We start from the raw sequence: 22,430 nt of genomic DNA, 5'->3' as shown, positions 1-22,430 counted from the left end.
GCCACATACAATTATATGGCGGGCCCGCAGGCCCCGAGTTTGACACCTATGACATACATCTTTAAGGTAAGCAACAAACTGAACATAGACAAAAGAAGGAGTGGTTTGTCCCTAACAGACATCCTTACTACTGAACAGTACCTGTTCATGAATTTAAAAAGAAAACAGATTCATATACCATGTATGTATGTATGTATGTATGTATGTATGTATGTATGTATGTATGTATGTATGTTAACTTGCTGTTGCTCCAGAGTGCATGTTGTATTATTCTGATAACATTACTCTAAAATTAAAACATTTTTACTTTTCTATTGAATTTGGCGCATAATGCCATTAATTGCAGAAAAATCATGCAATTAATCAATTTCATTTTTTTAACTTTGCCCAGCCCTAATAATAATGCATACATAACGACAATATTTCTCTATGTTTAAAGCATTGGTGAAGGTTTTTGGATGATAAACCGTATTTGAAGGTCGTTCTACAATAAACTAGAAACATAAAGATAAAAAAATTCAGACATCAGCCTACTGTTGATCTGCTTGGGCTCTCTTCTGCAGATTCCCTCGCTTTGTGATTTTGCATTGATTAAAATTAGACTGAGGGTAACAGATCCATCCATTTGCTATTCAAGCTGCCTTATTGACTTAATCCTGTGTATTTCCACTTTCTAATGAAACATTTTTGTTTGCCATTCAAAGTTTAGTTACACTAAGCTGCAGCATATCACTGGAGATTTCACATTGCAACTTTCGATCTAAGTTGATCTCATTAATGTCTATCATGACTAAAAAAACCTACAAAGCAAACAGTACAGTAAGTGGCTACAAGTATTTTAAAGACACTTGTCACTGTCATATTGTACATTTTGAAACCTATAACACCGATCAGAAATGACACTTCAACAGGACCTCACAACATAACATTGAGTTATATTGAACATAAATTGAAAATGGCATGCTCTATAAGTTTAAATGTGGTTTGTTAAAATCAGAATTAAAGAGATACTTACAAATATGGTGGTGAATGAAACATACACGCTCTCTTCACTGTGACTGAAAACTGAAGGATGACTTGCTGTGCATTTGATTGTTAAAGGTCGTCTGCTGACAGGGTGTGGCAGTTTACAATGGGGGTGATGATTACTGCCATGTTTTCATGTGCCATCAAAGACAACTAATGACAGGTCCTTTGCTACGTTCAGGAGGTTAAGGAGGTTCTTTCTTTTCAACCTATACCATCATCTCACATTGTCAGCTGGCAGTTGCTTGTAATTGCTAGAATATATAGTGATATCTATCTATAAGTGACCAGAATAATAGAACAAATGACACAAACAAGACAAATAAGTTGACGAGACGATACAATCAAGATAACCTTGTACTGATCAAACGACAACGACTTTGCAATAGCGTTGTAATTATTTAAAACAATTTTAATCATGATGGTTTAATTTAATGAGAGAACTGATGCATGTTTTTTGTTGGGCTGCTAATAATATTGCATTTTAAATTGCCATTTAAATTACTGCATGAATACAATTTGGCTGCTTATAACAGAAACTATAAAAAGACGTTTCTTTCTGTAGAAATGATGAATAGCAATTTGTATTTCTTCCTGGTGATCAAGTACAGAGTTTTTTTTAAACAATTCCTTACTATCACTGTCTGAATCTTTAAAATTAATTGGGATTTGTAAAGGCCAGTTGAATTTGCTCACAATTTATTTTGTTTGTTTTGTTTAAAACCAAAAGTTTGACAATAGAAGACAACAGGCACAGACAGAGATTTTTTTTCTTGAAACAGGGAAGAATTAACAGATGATAGACAATCATCTTTTAGCAGTGGCGCTCCGTGGTGTTGGCCATTAGGCCAGCTGTGATCGCAGCAACAAAAAAAAGGAGACGCCACGAGCAAGGTGCGAGGTGCGTGTCACGCGAGCCGCCCCTCCCTTTCAGAGGTTTGAAAGACCCTCTGACTCGCACGTGCATTAGACTCCTTGGTCCCTGTTTCAAGACGGGTCGGGTAGATTGCCGACATCGGCACAGACCCCTGACGTCCTTCAAGTGGGCCGATCCCCCGCCCTGGCAACGCAACGCGGCACTAGAGGACATTGTGCTATGGTCGACAGCGAGTAGGAGCACCAGCACCCCCAGGTGCAGCAGTAACAATAGCGCTATGGGAAGTTTATGATTAAATACGACTGCAAATGTAAAAACAAAACAGTAACATAATCAGCTTTTCACTCACAAGACACACATAAACCTTTGTGGGAAAGTGGTCATAGGGAAAAATAATTATAATACATTTAGTGTATTTGTGAAAAACCAATTACATTATAAAATATATAACACTTTTAATTATTAAATATATATATATATATATATATATATATATATATATATATATGTTTTAAATTTTTATTCTTTTATTTTTTTTCTAAATTATAAAATAGCTATGTAATAGGGAGGCCTATTGGTCTAGCACAGGCGTCACTCTTCGGATTTTGAAAACTGAACCCAATAAAGTGCCATTCATCTGTTGGCAAAAAGAGGTCTGATTCTATAGAAATCCATGAGAACATTACTTTAATTCTCACTTGACCGGTCACTAATAAGCGTTCCGGACCCAGACGACATTGTCTCCGGACCTGGACGTATAACCGATAAAATAATTGAGAATCATAACATTTTGATGTAGCGCTTCTATTTTAACCAGCACAGCTTTTCTAGCCTTTATGCTACTTGTTAGGTGGTCCAGGAAACGCACCGACCAGTTCCATGCATTATAAATCAAATATGTGTTTTCCGATAAGTATTTCCCTTGACTCGAGGGAGATAGTCACACATGGAAGAGAGAACCATCAGTCCAAGATGTATATGAGTCATAGTATATTTCTCATAGTATTTCATAAATACAACATTATTAACTCATACATTTAGTAATATGTATTTATTTACATGTACAGTATGTGAATATATACAACATTTGTGTCGATATGGAGGACAAATCTCTCAATAGCTAAAAATCACAAGAAAGAAAACCCATACAATAGTGTAAGATACAAATAAAATAAAAAAAGATATACAACCACCACATACTTCATAAGTATATGTAACAGACATATAGTTTGTATAGTAATTATGTCAGTGGAAAAACTACAACATGCACACCAGAATGATTTAGATACACCTTCAATTAGAAGACAATTGTTAATACATTACAAGTTGTATTGATGAATCTTAAAGCATTTCTTTTGTATTGATCTGAACGGTGAAGAATCAGAAAATATTGTACATGTAACCGCTTTTGACAATACACCCCATTTGTTAATGAGGAAAAATATTTACACTTACACCTAGGGAGGGACACAGGTTACAGAAACATCACTGAAGACCAAACCAGGACCGCAGTTTTGGAGGAAAAATCCTATACTTGTACATTGGTAGAATTGTGTTCGGTTAGCGGGATTAGCAAAGTGCCCACTGATCCTTCCTGTACAAGGGTTTCCAGTTCCTGGAGACTGAGTATTTGTAGTTGTTGATATTGTAGTGGGTGAAGTTGTGGTTGTGGTAGGAGGAGTTGTTGAGGTCGTGGTAGAGGGAGTTGTTGAGGTCGTGGTAGAGGGAGTTGTTGAGGTCGTGGTAGGGGGAGTTGTTGTCGTGGTAGGGGGAGTTGTTGTCGTGGTAGGGGGAGTTGTTGTCGTGGTAGGGGGAGTTGTTGTCGTGGTAGGGGGAGTTGTTGTCGTGGTAGGGGGAGTTGTTGAGGTTGTGGTAGGGGGAGTTGTTGTGGTAGAGGGAGTGGTTGTGGTAGGGGGAGTTGTTGTCGTGGTAGGGGGAGTTGTTGTGGTGGGAGGAGTGGTTGTGGTAGGGGGAGTTGTGGTTGTCGTAGGGGGAGTTGTTGCGGTCGTGGTAGGGGGATTTGGAGTGGTTGTTGTATTGAGGCTAGGAAAATCTAAAAGAATCAGAGTCAGATACTGTGTTAAGTGCTTTTCAAACAGTTTGTTTAACACATCATATTTGTTTATACAAGCTAAATGATCTTATAACCTAAAGAGCACACACTTTCTTCACAACATGATGTAGTATATGTAATGTAAATACTCAATGCTGATGGCAGTCAATCAAAAGCACACAAAAAACGGCCCTCTATGGAGGGCCTAATGCTATTTAAACGCTTTATGCACTTGTCTTGTCGGGCATGTGTAAAATTAATGTCATCTTTATATACCTATACACAGTAAAAATCTGCAATCTGAAGATTGCCATTGATCGTGCGATCGAGCTCGAAACAGTAACAATTTGTATTGAGTGAGTGTAAATTGCCAAATTATCATGATGTAAAAGAAAATGTAATCTTGTAAACTGTAGTTATTGGCCAGAAACTTAAATGAATGCAAATATTTGAAGGAGAGGTTTTTACAGCTATTTCAATGCACACTGGAGATATAATTTAGACTCTTTATTATTAGCATAACACCAGCTCAAAGCATTTTATATTATTTTATACAAATTTAGGCTATCACAGATAAAGTTAAAGGATTCTTCGGCTGAATTTTGGCTGTACGGCAAATAAATTACCTTAAAGTAAATGGCTAAGAAAGCAGACAGGATACGATGTAAATGTATTTCAGTTACCTGGAACCAGGAGGGTATGCAGCTGGCTGACGAAAGGGCATTTGCCCATTTTACAGAACTGTCCTGTGGTGTCATCCAGGTCCAGAGACCAGACAAAGGCTCCTCCAAAGTTGTTCGTTTTTAGGTAATCGGCCTGAGAGGATGAGGAACAACACATTATAACAGTTGACCAGCCATTTGGAAAGGAATTATTGAAAAAACGATTTGAACTGAACAGATGACTACCTTCGCTTTAAGGCTCTCTTCGTCGTCAAATCCAACCCACTGATTTTCTGTGACGGCAAAGGGAACTTTCTGGTCATCAATCAGCTGGGTATTAACCCCTTCAATATAAAGGCAAGTCTGAAAACAATGGTAAGAATATAGTATTTAGATCCAATGCATTCATGTGTCACAAAAAATATAGTAAAATCGTTAAAAATCCATTATAAAAAAAGTTGGCAACGAATTTCATTATCGATTCTTTGTGTCGCGCGATTATTACGCCACTCAATAAGTCGCAGAGATGTTTGAGTATTGAACAAAACAGTTGAGTGGAGCGCAGCGCAGCAGACAGGAGGTCCAGGAGGTCCAACAGCCCGTTGTATCTTCTCGTCTGTCACTGCATAGTTGCCTTGCGTGTACAATAAATTAACAGCTAGGCTAGCCCTTGTCGTTAGCATGCTAGCTAGTCGTTGATTCCCCGTGTTTGAGCCGCGCTGTTGGGTTAGATATCATCTTCGTTTTAAAATACCGCGGGGGCTTCAAGAGACGCAACGCGTAAACATCCCCTCTGATATGCAAAATGCAGACCTGCGTTCAACAGTCTGATGTAAAGTGGCTTCATGACATGTAGAGGAAGTGTCGCCGGGATTTGTAGTTCGATATCTAATTAATAACCTTTGTTTAGGTTATGTGTAAGTTATCCGTTGATACATTGAGTGTTCCTCTTCTGGAACTCTCATCTCTTGTTCTCTGAGTTCTGAGTGTGCATGTCTGTGAGTATGTGAGTGTGTGTCTGTGAATGTGTGTGTGCATGTGTGTCTACTTGTGCATGTCTGTAAGTGTGTCTGTGAGTGTGTGTATGTCTGTGAGTGTGCATGTGTGTGAGTGTGTGTGTGTGGATGTGAATGTGGATGTGTGTGAGTGTGCATGTGTGTGAGTGTGTGGGTCTGTGAGTGTGCATGTCTGTGAGTGTAGAGAACAAGTTCTGACGTTAAACAAATCCTTCTAATTTGTATTTCTTTGTTTTTTATAAATTCTTTATCGTTAAGATTTTTTGCACTGTGAATTTGCACTGTCAGTTTTGTTTTTGCAATAAAAGGTTGCAAAATAATACTTTAAAATGATTATTTTTTCATCCGATTAATCAGAAAAATAATCAACCGATTAATCGATTATTAAAATGATTGTTAGTTGCAGCCCTGTAATACTCAAAGCTTGCTGTTTTACCTCATAAGAGGCCCAGAATCCTTCTTCACCAGTGTAGCAGCCTTCTTCCCCAGGACCACTGGCTGGTGCACCAAGAACACTGGATGCAGTGGACAGGTCAAAAGCGCGCCCATATGCCGCTAACCCCAAGTTTAGCTTTTGTGGCGGTCCTCCCTGGGTCTGCCAGTACCGCATGGCAAAGTCCTGTAATGTAGAGGAAACTAAACAATTAAGATATGAGGACGTCTCGAAGTAGGAAGGTTTTGAAGCATGAGAAACATGAATCACTGTACTTACAGTGTTGAAGTAGAGGTCAATTCCAGTGTCTTGGGCTCTACGGAATAAGGGGCTGTGATGTCCTGTGACATTTTCCCAAGGGCCGTGAAAGTCAAATGTCATGACATTAATGAAATCCAGATACCTGATGAAAAGCAGAGAACATCACGTTCAACAAAACACGACAGCAGCTAATTATTTGGTATGAAGAATTACAATAAAATAGTTTTACATGGCAATCTGTGTGACTTCATAACTGGCATCGATGATTGCTTTCTCAGCAGAGACAGTAGCAGTGATGATTAATCTGTCACGGTTAGTTGATGTTCCTTCAGCCATGAAGGCCTCTTTGAGCTCCTATACAACACAGACACATTGTTCAGTCTCTGTAAAAATCATGGTATATTTTCATATAGGTTTATTCAGTATGGTATATCTCTGACAGCACCTCTCCCAGAAGATAAATTCAGGATCTGACCTTGCAGAGCAGTGTGAATCTCTGCTTGTCCTGTGGTTGGCTTCCAGCTCTTCCAGGGTACCTCCAGTCAAGGTTCAGTCCATCAAACCCATTTGCTCTCAGTAGGTTGATCGCAGACTGGATGAACACGGTTCTATTCTGTTGTGCTGCCGCCATTGTACTGAATCTGGTAAACATTTAAAACAAAACAGGGCTCTCAAGAAAACACATCACATGCAGCATATATGGGTTCTGTTTTAACGACACACGAAGAGAAACACAACGCACAAAGTAATATGTGCCAAGACAAATATACAGCCACAGGCACGATCTGGTTAACACGCTTTCATTTGTTATTATGAATAGTGACAAATTAACCACATTACAACTATAATGTGCAGTTATTAACCTCAATATTAGTACAGTGGGTAAGTATTAGAAAAAGAGTCAAATGAAAACGCATATAACGCTTTTTTTTCTTATGGACCTTAGAGGGACAACAACCTGCTTATAGTTTCACATAATATAATGAAGACATCAGGAAGACATATTTCCACATGTTGAACTATGTTATAGTGTGTAATATGTTTCATCCCATAAGCTATTTTTTCGGAAGATTAACTTATTTATGTATTCAAAGGATCTCTTATTGTGCCTCATACCAGCAAAATACCAGCATGTTGAAGTGCTGCTTCCTTGCATGGACACACCTTCAAGTTTTTGTTAGTAACTTACTTCCGTATGTTGAAGGTCAAGCCTCCAACTGCCAACAGGGTTTGGAGCTGTGGATTGCTGTGGGTGCATAAAGATTCATAATGATTGTTTGACAAAACACAAAATCAACATAATTTCCACAAAATGTAAATGCTGAAGCACTGACCTGACTTTGAGGCTCCTGAATGACTGATAACGTTGTAAATCAGCTGCATTGCTGGGCACCAGCTCATTCACGTTGTTAATGTCAGAAAAGGCATATATCAGATGTGTACACTTGTTTGGATCGATTGCTGAAATTGTGAACTTTCCATCTCCCCCTCTATTCTCAGCCTCGCTGTTGTAGTAACACACCAGCCTGGTGGAGGAGGCTGAAACATGGAAGAAAATGAAGATGGTTTGAACTCGTTATTCCTGATCTACTAATAAGACTATTGATTAGGATTAATGCTTGTTATGTACTTACCAAAGCTGGCGAACACCAAACAGAGACCTTTAAAGTAAAAGACCGGTTATGTTACAAATCAAGCTTAGCAGGTCAGTTCACCCAAATTACAAAATAAAATAAAAACCACTGGAGGTAAGTGAGATAATATGATTTTGTTATTTGAATGTAGTTAACCTTTGTGGAAACATTAACCTGGCAAACACCTTACCTGCAATTAGAGTGAGCTTGCACATGTTGTCACTCTGTAGATAAAGCAGAAGAAAATAGACGGAAATGTTTAATATGCAGATGCCGAGTAATTCACAGTTGATTAAAATTAGACCAATGGTAACTTAATTTGCTATTCAAGCTGCCTTATTGACTTAACTATGTATTTATACTTTCTCATTAGAATATTGTTTTGCCATACAAAGGGTAGTTACACTACACTGCAGCTTATCAATGGAGATTTCACATTGCAACTTTAGTTCTAGTCGAAGTGAAGCAGTCTCAATAATGTCTGTCCAGATTATGTGATACATGTTGTTTGTCCAACATTTACAATTGTGTCACAGGGCAAGCTTTGAATTCACCTGTACAATAGATGTAATTTATAACCTAACTTTTTAATGAAAAAAAAGTAACATCAGGGCAAATCAGGGACACACATTAGAGTTTAAAAACAGGCGTCCAGTAGTCATGATGGCAATTTTTTTTTTCAGGCACAGTTAAAGTATACTTATAAATGTAATGGAGAATGAAACAAACACTCTCTCTACTGTGACTTAAAGGAGACGGATGTCTTGCTGCACCTGTTTCAGCGGACAGGGTGTGTCAGTTAAGTAGGGCGGTGATAATTACTGCACTATTTCAATGTGCTACACTGATGGAATGTGGGATCACAAAACAAAGTCACCTCATGCCAGGCCCTTTGTTACCATGTTCACATTTCCGCCTGTTATTAAGGAGGTGAGTCCAGTCGAAAAGGGATACTGACACTCAAAAAAAGCTCTTCCATTTGATAGATGGAGCTCAGTATTTAGTTAATGAACAACCAAAAGGATGGTGGCATTGGTTTAACTTTTTTAGTTTTAATGATAATGTCATCTCACATTGTCAGCTGCTTGTAATTGCTAGAATATATATTGCTATCTATAAGTGACTAGACTAAAGAACAAATAACACAAATCAAACACGACACTTCAGCAGCGCCACACAACAGAACATTGAGTTTCTGCTGCTCTGGATTCAGGAGTCAACTCGGACATGACTTCTTTATTTACTTTAAAGTTTTGAGACTGTGGCATGTTGATTCCAGGATATTTTCCCCTCAGTATTAAGTCTCTCCTTGTCCCTTGTGATGGTTGTCGATCAGCATCGACTTTAGATCTCTTTAGAGCTGTTGTACATGCTGTGGTGTGCCCGTAAGTGCCGCCACACATCTAGCTGCAGACAGTTTGTGGGTTTACTTAAAAGTATTGTAATGATCATTTGGATGCGGCACACAGCTGCGTTTTTTTCACTCAAGTTATAACCAACAGTCGTTGATGTTGTCAGCACCCAACAAAAACAATTAAGAGATATTCTCCAACGGTATTAACCCAGATAAGCACTCAAGTAGTGAACTTTCCTGATACTGCAAGTTTGGGCAGATATGTCTCGTGGAAAAAATGGATAGTTGTTACTTAGCATATTTTAATATCTGCTTCAGCAATGTCGATTAAACACCTTGCTTTATCAGGTAATACAACACAGCCAACATTTTAAATACAACACAACGGCAAAGTACATCTATTTCATGTCAGTAGTATCGGTATTAAGAGTGTCGGACATTAGTGATAACATTAAATCAAACTAAATGCCTAGTCTGCCGAGTGTCTGCTGGTTCAAACTATCGCCCTAAAAGTTGATTAGTTTAACTCGTTTGTAAGTATAAAAATATACATGGCCACAACACATTATTTAGTGGAAATGTGGTTTCTTTATCAAAATAAAAGAGATACTTACAAGTATGACCGCGATGAAGCATATACCGTCCCTCTACTGTGACAGATGACTGGTAGGTGTCTGACTACACAGTTTTAAGTTAAAAACCTGGCAATTAAACTAGGGTGGGGATAATTGTTCTTTTGTTGCAATGTGCTAGGCTAAGTTAAGAACTAATAGTTAAATTAACCGCATGCCAAACCCTTTACACCACGTTTTTATTTCTGTCTGTCCAGGGTGTTTCCTGGAAATCAACAAACAGAGAGGAAACAATCATTTAAATCGCACAAAGCTTTCGTTATGTTAGCAACATTAAACCTTTCCGGGGAAACCACCTGGGCCAAAAAATACATAATTTAAAAAAAGAAAATGATCAATGTCAATATACCTAGGCCATTCTTCTAATCACACTATTCTATTAACTACTGAAACACAAAATAATATTTGAGATACACACTCACAGTCGCACCTACGGGCAATTAAGAGTCTTTAATTAACCTAAACTATGTGTCTTTGGACTTAGGGAGGAAGCTGGAGAACCAACAGCCCGAAGGGAACCCACGCTGCCACTGGGAGAACGTGCAAACTCCACACAGAAGGACCGACCCGACGACCCAGGAACTCTGATCCCTAAATTTCAATTTATGATAATTATACTGTAATCATTTCTGCATATTATTCCATTGTTGTTGTTTTTAACAGGTTGACGTTAAAGTAAAACAAAATGCTTGTATTATCTAACATTGTCACTATCAAAATATGGAGTTTCAGTTGTGACATGATTGTTTTAGTAGTGACAAAAAGTAACATTTAATCATTTTATTTAGGGTAAATATGCAAAACTTGACAAGTTGTGCAAGTATGTTAGTGTAAACGCTGTGTTGGTTAACACTTATTTGTTTGAACAAAAAGAATCATAAATAGCTTCTAGACCATAGTGATGCATATGTCTGGTCTCTTAAAAGGTGAGAAAAAATAAAACTTAAGGAATGTGATTCATTTGAAGGTCAACCTATTTCTGAGTAAATGAAGATGCAACAAAGGAAAAATGTATATATTTGTATCGTTTGTTACAATCTTAATTCATGAGATAATATCAGCACTATAACCAAGTTCTATGAATATGGATGCAACTGGATGTTTTCTACGACTCTGTATTACAACTGGCACTGCACATGTGTTGTAAAAACAGTAAAAAAAAAAAAAATATATATATATATATATATATATATATATATATATATATATATATATATATATATATATATATATATATATAATTATGATACAATTTCTACAAATATCTGTACTAAGAGCCAGGAGGCCTCTTTGATTTTTTGTCGAAAGTAACATAGACTTTGATAAAATACTTTGACAAGAAAATAGATTCACGTGACGACAATATGTGACCTAATTGGACCATCCACCATCGCACATTTTAATAAATGCAGGATGGATCCACTAGTAGGTCGGTTGGAGAAAGGTCCATTCTTATTTTACAACACACATGAACCAAATAAAGGAAAAACACAAGTTTACATGCTATAAGAGAAACACTCATTCCTTGGATTGTATACAATTCCCAAACATACAACGTTTTGGGACAATTACACATTTATTTTAAGACGTTCCCAACTGACTGAATTTGATCAATTTTACAGAATGCCCCAGTTATTTCTGGCATGATCAGTCAAAAGGTTGCTTTTGACATGCAGTTCCTTGGCATTTGGTAATATACTTCCTGTTTGAAACAAGGTCATGACATGACGTACGGTAAGTCAAAGTAATTGTTCCTAATTATCAAAGTAGTAACGCTACATGCACGTAAGAAATCTGTAGGAATGGGGACATGTCCATTATCATGTAAGGAATGTCTAATGACACACGTGTTACAATTACACACACACACGAACACATCCACACTAAAGGTTAGCTTCAGTGCCAAGGTTTTACGATCATATAATGTTATAAATAACCAAGCACCCACCACAATGTTGCCTAATGGCACTGAGCTACGTATTTACAGTGGCACTAATTTACAGGTTGGGACTTTACGGTAACTCACAAAGCAATTGTACAAGAGGAATTAGCCCCATCTCATTTTAAAAGTAAGATACGCCCGCATTTGTATTTTTAGCCATGCCATTAGCTTGGTATCTGGTTCCAACATTAGGTTCTCACTCAACGTAATCCAGCAATCACTTCAATGTTTTCAAATACTTTGGTGTCGGCCTAGTTTAAGTTACACTAATTAGCAATGATGTTAGCATGCTTCGATGCTAAACTAAAAGGATGGCTCTCAACTTGTTAGCATGTTAGTATTGTCATTGGGAGCATGACTACGGATGCTAGCATCAAACCCAGAGTGCAAAAAAATAGATGATGCATTGAGCATTGTGTCCTATGAGTCAACATGTGCAGTCACAAGCGACTTAAAACCTCAAAGGTAATTATTAAATTGTAGTTTAGCTCAATGGACATGACGTCAAGAAATGTTTGACAAACAAGTTTTGTCCTGTTGACTTCTACTTCATTCTTTCATTAGCAATACCACCAACAACCACACACTTTAATAACACACACACACACACTCAAAGACACGCACACCATCATACATATATATATAACCAAAAGAACAGGCATGGCTGGAGATGTGCTGATACCTGTACTTTAAGGAGTTGAGCATTTAGATGGTAGAAGGTAGAGAATGTATATCTACATATTGACTAATGGCTGTCTGAGGCAAGAACTAGAGGGTAAAACATTTTAAGTGTAAGAGTTGGGTAGTGTAACTAATACATACTGCTGAGTGCCAATCACGTTTCTCTTTTCTTTAGGGATGCACACGAGCAAATCAAAGAAAACAAAGCAAATCGATTGAATGAAAGATTACATCAGGGATCTGTCAACGTGGGACTTGGTTAGCTTCCCCGCAAAACAGAGATGCTGCTAGCTTTTCTCTGACAATTAGGACATTGAAATATGTGTTAATTGTAGTGTTTGCAAGTTGGTTGATGACGTCTCAAATCAATGCACTTGCCCCTATTTAATTGGGGAACACACCCACACAACACAATAGGGTCACACTGACAATTAGATAGAAACCCAACATGTATAATTAAGACAAATTTAGGAACATACACACCCAACTGTTTTTCAGACAACACCTACAATTAAAATGTAGCAACAGAACAACAATTGTAAATACAAAGTACAAGTTGTTCATAGCATGCATAGTATTAATCAAAAATGAATAATAGTGTATATTGACAGACTTTGCCACATTTAACATGTACACACAAATTGATGAAAGTACTGTAAATAATCGCGTAAAGGTTTGATTATGATATAAATGCATAGTTTTGTTGTTTGCTAGCTGAAGAGAGGAGGAAGGAAACAAGATTGAACTACTTTCTCATTGTTTTGGGAATTCAGTGGGCACAGGGAGCTCATGGAAATATTAATGATGTCATTTAAAGCATAAATGTTTCACCTAAGTGTAGCTTAGTGAGGTGTGAAAACGTGTATAATCACTTTTGACGATTCCCATGTGTTAATGTGATGAACCTTATGGATAGTAAAATGATTCATGTCCACAATCACCGCAGTTTATTTTGATGACCGAATTCAATGGGCACTTTCTAATGGAGGACATCTGACCAGTGCAGTTGTAAAAAGATTGTTTGTCACCGGGGATGGCGACAAAAAGCCCACAGCATTACAAATGTTTTCTCTAACTACGAAAGTTGGGGTCAAAGTGGTTATTGTTGTGGTATTGGGTGTCAGAGTAGTTGTTGTGGGAGTTGTGGTTGTCGTAGGGGGCATTGTTGTGGCCGTGGTCAAGGGAATTGTAGTTGTGGAAGTTGTGTAAGTGGAAGTTGTGTAGGCAGTAGGAGCTGTAGTGGGAATTGTTGTGATAGGCGGTATTGCTGTGGGTCTCATAAGGAAAGTTGTTGTCGTTGTGATTGTGACTGACTCATCTTGAACGAGCTGTTGAAAACAGGCTCGTTCAAGATGACCTCGTCCTGCGCAGAATCGATCACCGGCGATCAGCGCACAATGCCGGTTAGGTTTCTGTCCTGAGTCACTCTGACGTCATGCACACGTGGTCAACAGTAACCTCACAAGAGAGAGGCGGCCGCCGATTTTATGGCCAGGCGACGCAGTAGCTCTCCAACGGACTGCGTGACCCGATGCATGATGGGAAACACCTGGCTGTTACCATATCAAAGAGCTGATAACTGAAAAATAACAGCATACACTACAAATACACAAATGAATAAATCCGAACAAAGGCTGTAAACTACAAGTAGCCTGTAGATCGGGTCTAACAGGAAGTACCTGTTTCTTTGAAATCCTGTGTATTCTTGGAAGATGGTTAAAAATTGTCTGATTTGACAACAATTTTTTGTCAACACTCCCTGCTGCTACTGCTTGCTCTCGTCGACTTTCCAGGCGAGGTTTACTTAATCTATAATTGAATCAATCATCATTTTAGAAAAAAAATCAATTACATTTTTTTTTTAACACATCCTTGTGTTATTGTAACACATCATCATGCTGAACTATGTAACACAGGATGTTTTAAATATGCTAACACACTGGCTGCAGATGTGTTGTGCTTTGACATGCTGGTTTGTATTTTGAACACATCTGTTTAAGAGTGTAGTAATTATATGCAAATAGTCTTTGAAAGGCAAAGTCCATCACAGCGGTGTATGTGTGAATTACATGATCTGTAATGATGTAATCATCTGTATTTCTTTTATATTCTGAAATATACACTGAAACGTGTGATAAATAGGACATGCAGTTGTCTATTTGTATGTGGTGCAGCCTGAATTCTGGGTCACTGCGTTACCTGTTTTGAATACTTAGTTTATTTTGGGGATTTTGACCTGTAGTCTTGGTCACAGGCACTCTGATCTGTGTTGTATCTTCTGACAATATATCATTTTTGGGCAACAAGCGGAGTGGGATACAACCCATTTCTTCCATAAGTAGTTTGTAAGTCAAGTTTTTTCGGAGTCGGTACTTTTTAGACTAGATGCACAAATAATATGAACTATTTTTACTGGAGTCCATTCCAGAAAACCAAAATTAACCATTTCACTATTGAAAGGCTGGAAGGTGATTTGGTTGAGGGGTTAATAAGCAGTTGGTTAGACTAAGCAGACTAACTATTGGATAAACAATTCAGATCCGTAATGCGATTGAAGGTTATTTTAAAAGGCAGCTAAGTTTAAAAGACTCTCAAACATAAACTGGCAGGAGTAGGAATGAACCAGTATAAAAGCATATTAATACACTGGCGTTTCCTTTATACACAGAAACGCGCACGCACACACACACACATACACGCACACACACACAATGTGAAACATTTTTCCCAACCGAGGACCCCCTGACTACTGGAAAGCATTTTTAGTCAAAAAAAAAAGAAGAAGTAATACAGTTTTGCGCCATCAGTGATTTAATATGGAATATATACAATTCACTTTATAAACTTACACTTTAATTTTATTGAATATTTATTAAATAACAATATTTAAAGGATTTTTTGATGGATGCTAATTTTAAATATATATTTTAAAAAATCTCACGTACCCCATGGAAGGCCCTGTTGAGTCCTAATAAAACAATAATGTGTTGGGGTTCATGACAGGGGGGAGTTTGAGGATGGTGTAGATGTAATGGAAGGTGATATCGGGATAACAGTCTATCTGTATGTGTGTTTTTTCCTTCTTCATCATGGTTTTATTATCCACCTCATCAGGCACAACGACACACAGCTCTAGCTCCCTCTGTTGGCGGTGTGGAGTATTGGCACGGGTGGAGTTTTGAGGATGGTGTTGATGTGATGGAAGGTGATACTGTCAATCTGTATGTGTGGGTTTCTAAATGATCAGGGTTGTCCTCCGTACCTCCAGCGACCCGTCCTGCGTGTCTGAAGTTGACAAATCAGATGGTGGGGGTGAAGTCAGCTTGTCACTTTTCACCCTCAGTGATTGTGGGTTGAGGTTAGGAGTTTGGGTTGAGTTCAGTCTGGGTGTAGTCAGAGGGTAGTCATTGTCTGAAAACACAGAATACTGGATTATTATTGCCACTAAAATATGTAGGAATTAGCTATTTGAAGGTACAAATATGGGAATTTTACTTTGTAAGTGTTTTAATTCAATCAGGAAAAATACTTGATTTCATATCTATATAGTCACAGATGTCTCCAATTCATTTTTCAGGACACTTCCCTCACACGTTAGTGGTATTTTCCCTTTAATTGACTATAGGGACCGAGTTAACACGTTTTATACTTCTCGTGAATATAATGCAATTTAGCATTGTTTTTCTCCCCAGATTTTTACATAACCGTTCTTAAACTTATTTTAAAAACTGAACGTAGTGACATGTATATCCTTTCGCTAACTTTGTCGTCACAAGCTCCCAAGACATTGGCACAACATTGTGAGCTGATTTTAACTCTGAGGTGAGTGTAATGACTAGCTCAACCAGTAGCGGATATAGTGGGTTGCTAAGTTAGGCACATGAGCAGGTATAGCAATACAGAAAGTGACTAAGAGATGAGTGCAGATGTGATTTAATTAAATTAGAATAAAACGGATACTTACAAGTGAAAGAATTGAGTAAAGGTCTCTCAGCTCTGGCTGATGGATGAGTATTATATGAATGGCGGTGATCATTTATATTGTTAACAGCAGACATGTGGGGGGAGGAGAGCGAGTTTTTCCAATGTTGCAATATCCAAAGTCAGTGTTCATATGATTATTTATTGTATTATTATTTAATGTAAGAGAATCAACACTACAACAATACAGGGAGAATCGATTCTTTGAATGTAGCTACAGCACTGTCAGTGTTGTTTGTGATGAATGTAGAATAGAAGATGAATTAGCAGCCTGACCAAGTGCTGTCCTGTTACTGTAGTTCGCTAAAGCCAAGAGTCACAGTATGTCATGCATGATATAAATGTATGCAATATCAATTCTGTCACTCATGGATGACATATTTGAATGGTTACTCTGAGTTGATCTGTGTTTGCCTCCATTTAAGTTTAGCTAACACTGCAACATAATCATCACATTGTTTTTCTTTTTTTTTTTTAAACAACAGATAGCTAAGGAGCACCCAATACTTAACAACCAAACATAGATCAAAACCCCCCAAAAACAAGCCATTAAAGTCTGGTATATTTATGCTATTTCATTGATTTATTGTTTCATTATTTTCACCGTGATACTATTTGTGTATTGTTTACATTCAGACACATACATATATATATGCAATATACAACTTCTGTGTCAGGATGTAAAACAAATCCATTCACCAAAGGTTAAACATAAACCAAAGAGAACACACTGATATGGTTAAATACACCAACATACATACATACACCAACAAGCCTATATCATATACAACAATCATGAAGTTAAGCAAGGCATGTCAGATTAAACAAACACAAGTAACCACTATCCAACTTTTCACTTCGAACAACAATCCATAATCATAAGAATTTGCATGTTTAATAGAATTTGACAATGTCCCAATATGTTGCTGTGTATTTGGCGTCATAAAAAAATCTGTAGAGGACGCGATGTTTTTTGTGGTAGTGAGAGCAGCAAATGCAGTATTGTCTAGAGACAAACTGTCGATCATCAGAGTTGGGGTGTTGCCTATCTTTGCTTCCATTACAGGGCTTTCTAGGACATGTCTTTCTGGGAGCTTTGGTCGTTGTAATGGGAGCTGCTTTGGTTTACTCTCAACAATAGCATGATTGTCTGGAGACAGATGTTTCATGTGGATTCTTCCACCAAAAACAGCTCCACCAAAAGGTTGGGGTTTCGCCTATCGCTTCCATTACAGGGGTTTTCAGAAGTTGTCGTTGTGGTTTGAGTTGCTGTGGTTATGGGAGTTTCGACAGCAATTTCAGAATCGTTTATACACTCAATTTGATTGGCATTGTTGGATGTAGGTTATTCCACCTACACAGCTCTTACTAGGGTTTTCCGTTACAGGGTTTTGGCATCGGTGGAGCTTTACCAGGATAGTCACAGGCTTTTTTGTATTGCACATACACCAAACCTGGATCGCATGATTTGACTTTGGTTACTCCTTCGACACAGCTGTAATAATACCGTTTGTTGTAATAGCAAGGGTAGACCCCATTTGCTCTTCCGTTACAGAATCCTGTGTTTGCCGTCGGAGGTGATCCAGAATAATCACAGCGATCTTTGGAGCTGTCATACACCAAACCTGCCTGGCAATCCCTGATGTAAGTTAATCCAGCTACACAGCTGATGAAAGTAGCACTGTTTTTAGGGTTAGCGTAGTTCCCATCTTTTCTTCCTTGACAGAATGGCTTGGTTTGTTCAGGACGGACACAGACCTTTACGGATGGACTATACACCAACGTTGCTGGGCATGGCATTTTGTAGGGGATTCCATTTGAGCAGCTGATGAAAGAACTTGTGTCAGTAGGGTTAGGGTGGTTCCCATTTGCTTTTCCCTTACAGAAGTCTGCAGGAGGTGAACCAAGGCAAGGTAAACCTAAAACAATTAGAGTCAGATATGTGTTAATAGCTCTTGAACCGTGAAAGAGCACATATTTTCACTCAAAATAACACAATTGTATGAATGTAATAAAAGTGGATAACATTAAAGATGATATTAATAAATGATATAAACGCTAAAAAAAAGACTCATACTTCATGGTTTTCCAACAATTATTGAGTTAAAGACATAATGTCTTGAATAGTAAGACTGTAAGTTCATTATGAATTATACATGTAATAAACTTACCCAAGCTGGCGATGATCACGCAGAGACCTTGAAAGTTACAGACTAGTTAGTATGGGCTTTAAACTGAGTTTAACAGGGACCTGCACCACAAAGTGAGTTCAACATGCGTAAACTAATAATCATAATATAATATCACAGCTTCATATAGGGCCTGATGGCTCTGGCTATAATTACATGTGTGTATTATTTTCCATGAATGTGTCACTCAGATGTATTCTTCGAGCGTGTATGACAATACTTCCAAATTCCTTCAGCTGCAACTCGGACTGGGAGCGAATACAAAAAAACATTTCAATACATAGTTCTTAGCAGTGAGAAGTTTTCTCTCCGTGTGTTATAATCACCCAAAGCGTAAATAAAAGTAACCTGAGACAGAAAATACTGCAACACATGGTCAAAAGTATCATATGATAAGAGAATATGTACAGATTACTTTTTGTTTGTTCTAAAGTCAGTTTTACACCACCGAGGTTACAGCTGAAAGAACAAGGCTAAAATATTGTGACACATGCCATGAAAATACATCAGCGACATAATAATTTACCAGAAAACTCACATGAATACATATACAGAGCTATCTTGCTCTCAAGATGAAGCAGTAATCTTCTGCGTTTTCTTGCCAGCTGTCACTTTTAGTTACTTTTAGTCAGAATTTAGGTCTCAACTTCTTCTGAATGGTGTAATATAAATTTTGGATCTACGTATTAAGCTTTGAACAGTCAGGGGGGTGTTGCTTTTATAGGAGTTGATCTCTTATCTCCAAACACAACCTGCTGCGGAGCAAGTTAACTGTTCCTTATAATTAACCATGTGGATCTATCCAGGTGAGAAGCGAACCTCCCATGGAATCAAAAACCCAGACTCAACACTGAAGTTGCCTTTCTAACTCCAAATACTGCGTTGTGGTACAGGCCCCAGGTCAGTGCACCAAAAATAAATACAAAATAATTTCAATACAAATGCATTAATCCACTGAGAATTGTGCAAGTGCAAGAAAAGAAGCCATTTAAGATCATGTAAGGGTAATGATTCAACCGCTTGAGAAGATGTCATTGGAGGAAATTTAGAAGATATATTTTTTTTTATTTTGATTCAAAAAACAGGTACATGATCAGTGTGCCTTACCTGCTGTTAGGATGAGCTTGCACATGTTGGCACTATGAGGATAAACAGAAAAGAAGCACTTGATTAATACTGTTGGACCCAAAACATGAATGTAGTTCCTTTATTTGAACACAGGGGGGCACATTCACTTCAAGACGGCATATAAAGAAGTGCCAGGTGATGGGAACTGGTGTGTGTGTGGATGGGAAGCACAATAGATTTTGACCATGCTCGTGTCAGCTTGCGAAGGTTTTATCACGGAATAAATGAATAAAAGATACACATCGCCCTGGACATTGGATTTGTTTGTGGCAGAACTCACGTCCAAACATGTTTCCCCAAATGCCCACCTGGTGGCTCTAAGACTTAAATTGGTTAAGGTTTCAGCCTCTATAAATATGCAGCGGAAGAACTATGGACAGAATTATGAATTAGACAAATCCTCACCCTGAGCTATTTTTAATAATAAGGTCCCACAAAAAATGTTAAGTCAGACAACCGCACAGCTTAGTACACAAACTTGCTGCATTGTCTTTAGAAAGTGGGTCAGTTTCATCTTCTGTGGTTGTTCCAGCAGTGCTACTAAGCAAAGGTTTAAAGTATTGGAACAATAATTTGACACATTTCAAACAGGTGGTGTTGTTTTGCAGATATGATGTAGCCAACAGCCACCGCTGTCGTCAGCCCCCAACAAAATATGAAGGGATACTCTCCAGTCTTACCAAGATTAACATTTAAATTGTCAAATTTAGAGTAGTTTTTAGTACAAGTTTAGAGTAGGAAGGACACGGTGGTGCTCAGCATCTACCCACACATACACTATCCCCATATGTGATATCAATACATGTAGCAATAAAAAAAGGAAAGCAGACTTTGTAAGATCGAAGTAAAAAGTATACTTACAAATGGTGAAAGAAGCACACTGTCTCTCTGCTGTGACTGATGTGTGACAGACGTATTACTACGAAGCTTTAAATAGGTAGAGCGCTGACAAGGTGTGGCGATTATGTAGGGCACAATGTTCCAATCATGCAATTACGCTAATTGGAACCGGCACAGAAGTAAAGTGGAACGTTTTGGAAGGAGATCAAAAATCCAGCCTGACGATGCATAGTTGATGGAAGACGTCAGAGGAGAGGTCAGACTGGTAAAGCAAATAACCACTTGTTACATACCGGGCATCGCTAACAACACACAATGGAGGCTTGGATGACTGGAGGTTGCCAGGCAGAGGGTCCTATGAGCACCAGGCTAGTCTCGGCCTGGCATTGAACCGACGCCCGACTTGAAAGAGCTTCCGTGTTGCTGAATGTGTGCTTTTCTGACTGAAAGATAACATCTTCTGCTCCAAAATGTTGGCTTCAAAAAGAAGGAGAAAAAAAGGTCTAATCAGAAAAACGTTCCATGGACGCCCCGTTAAAGATCTCTGCTGTAGAGCACTGCATGCAAATACATCTTCACACAGAACAATAATGCTGAATCAGTGTGACATTTACTAGACTAAGTCCTAACCTTAAAGTTAGAGGTTAGATGACCAGGTCTTAATGTGAGTCCAGTCTCATAACACTCAAATTTAATTCAAATCTTAAGCATTCAGCTCTGGTCATAGCAAATAATAAACATAACCAATAGGTTTACATCAACTGAGTGCTCCAGCCATTAATCCAGCCAAGTCTCCATCTATGTTTGCTGCATTCAACTAAATTGGGGGAAAATAAAAAAAAAAAAAACACTCCATTTAAACACACAATCAATAGTGACAGAGTTATCTTTCTGGTAAGATCTGTTCAAAGTGTAGTTTTCACCTGTAGATCCTGGCCAGTTATCTGTCACAGGACGCCACGGGTGGCTTCATTTTGCAGTGTGCATGTGTGTCTCCTGATCGTTCCATTCCCTTCACCTGCCCTCAGCCACGCCTGTGTGCCCTGATTGTTTGATTGCCTACACTGTCTCTCCCCTTTCTTAAATATACTTTCCTGCTTTCCTTTGTCCCCTGTCAGACCGTCGTTTGTCGTTCAATACCGGTGTGTGTACAGTGTTATGGTCAAGTCTTCCTGCTGTGTTGTTCCTGCCTTTTTTTGGAATGAGTAAAGTGCCTTTTCTGATTCTGCTGCAACCTGCCTCCTGTCTTGTTCCTATGCACCCGGTCGTGACATTACTAATAGATTCCATGAGACAAACAAATATAATTAAATTAAATAATTAAATTGTTGAAATGATAACGTACGGTATGTCAAATACAGAAACTATTGAGTAACAACACATAGACAAAACCAGAATATCTACCTTTTTGAAATAAGGAGCTGCATGTAAGGCACATCTAATTACACAGTGATTATAAAGTCCCTAACAAGAACACACCCAATCTCTTCATCAGCTGTGGGTGTTGTCTGTTTTATTGGCAAAGTTGTATAACATTCTCAGCAGGTCAATTACACAACTTACCATCATGTGTCCTAGTTTAGTTTTAGTTTTAGGTAAGGCAAGTTTATTTGTATAGCACATTTCAACAACAAGGTGATTCAAAGGGCTTCACATAAAACCATTAAAAGCAACACATGATGCAGATTTAAAAACAGTTAAAACATTAAAACAGTCAAGGA

The 22,430-nt window shown here is 38.2% G+C and overlaps 2 protein-coding genes across 2 annotated transcripts; both read right to left on the bottom strand.

Annotated features, from left to right (window-relative positions):
- Positions 1-3,472: 3,472 nt before the first annotated feature.
- Positions 3,473-8,177, bottom strand: LOC137800956 (chitinase-3-like protein 1). Its single transcript, XM_068598328.1, has 11 exons — positions 8,153-8,177; positions 7,963-7,989; positions 7,663-7,867; positions 7,518-7,574; positions 6,804-6,969; positions 6,558-6,682; positions 6,347-6,470; positions 6,071-6,253; positions 4,865-4,981; positions 4,647-4,772; positions 3,473-3,946 (listed from the first exon to the last, which is right to left on the bottom strand). The coding sequence occupies exons 1-11, from the start codon at positions 8,175-8,177 to the stop codon at positions 3,473-3,475; spliced, it is 1,629 nt and encodes a 542-aa protein (XP_068454429.1).
- Positions 8,178-17,107: 8,930 nt separating this feature from the next.
- Positions 17,108-20,777, bottom strand: LOC137800413 (chondroitin proteoglycan-2-like). Its single transcript, XM_068597598.1, has 4 exons — positions 20,731-20,777; positions 19,849-19,880; positions 18,724-18,750; positions 17,108-18,471 (listed from the first exon to the last, which is right to left on the bottom strand). Exons 2-4 carry the CDS (start codon positions 19,871-19,873, stop codon positions 17,921-17,923), a joined length of 603 nt encoding a protein of 200 aa, XP_068453699.1. The 5' UTR covers positions 19,874-19,880; positions 20,731-20,777; the 3' UTR covers positions 17,108-17,920.
- Between the last annotated feature and the right edge of the window lie 1,653 nt (positions 20,778-22,430).

The sequence above is a fragment of the Clinocottus analis genome, unplaced genomic scaffold, assembly GCF_023055335.1.
Source record: "Clinocottus analis isolate CAN_PGR_092001 unplaced genomic scaffold, fCliAna1.0.p SCAF_4, whole genome shotgun sequence".
Classification (NCBI taxonomy): Eukaryota; Metazoa; Chordata; class Actinopteri; order Perciformes; family Cottidae; genus Clinocottus; species Clinocottus analis.
Note: the sequence above shows the minus strand (reverse complement) of the source record. Positions and strands in the feature narration are given on the sequence as shown.

What these genes read in the sequence shown, in the direction of transcription:
- LOC137800413 (XM_068597598.1), bottom strand. Translation starts at nt 19,873, where the DNA reads ATGTGCAAGCTCATCCTAACAGCAG. An exon ending in CAAGCTCATCCTAACAGCAG is followed by an intron (nt 18,751 to 19,848) that starts GTAAGGCACACT and finishes GTAACTTTCAAG; the next exon opens with GTCTCTGCGTGATCATCGCC. An exon ending in CGTGATCATCGCCAGCTTGG is followed by an intron (nt 18,472 to 18,723) that starts GTAAGTTTATTA and finishes TAATTGTTTTAG; the next exon opens with GTTTACCTTGCCTTGGTTCA.
- LOC137800956 (XM_068598328.1), bottom strand. Translation starts at nt 8,177, where the DNA reads ATGTGCAAGCTCACTCTAATTGCAG. An exon ending in TTGACCTTCAACATACGGAA is followed by an intron (nt 6,970 to 7,517) that starts GTAAGTTACTAA and finishes AATGTTTACCAG; the next exon opens with ATTCAGTACAATGGCGGCAG. An exon ending in AAGAGAGCCTTAAAGCGAAG is followed by an intron (nt 4,773 to 4,864) that starts GTAGTCATCTGT and finishes TCATCCTCTCAG; the next exon opens with GCCGATTACCTAAAAACGAA.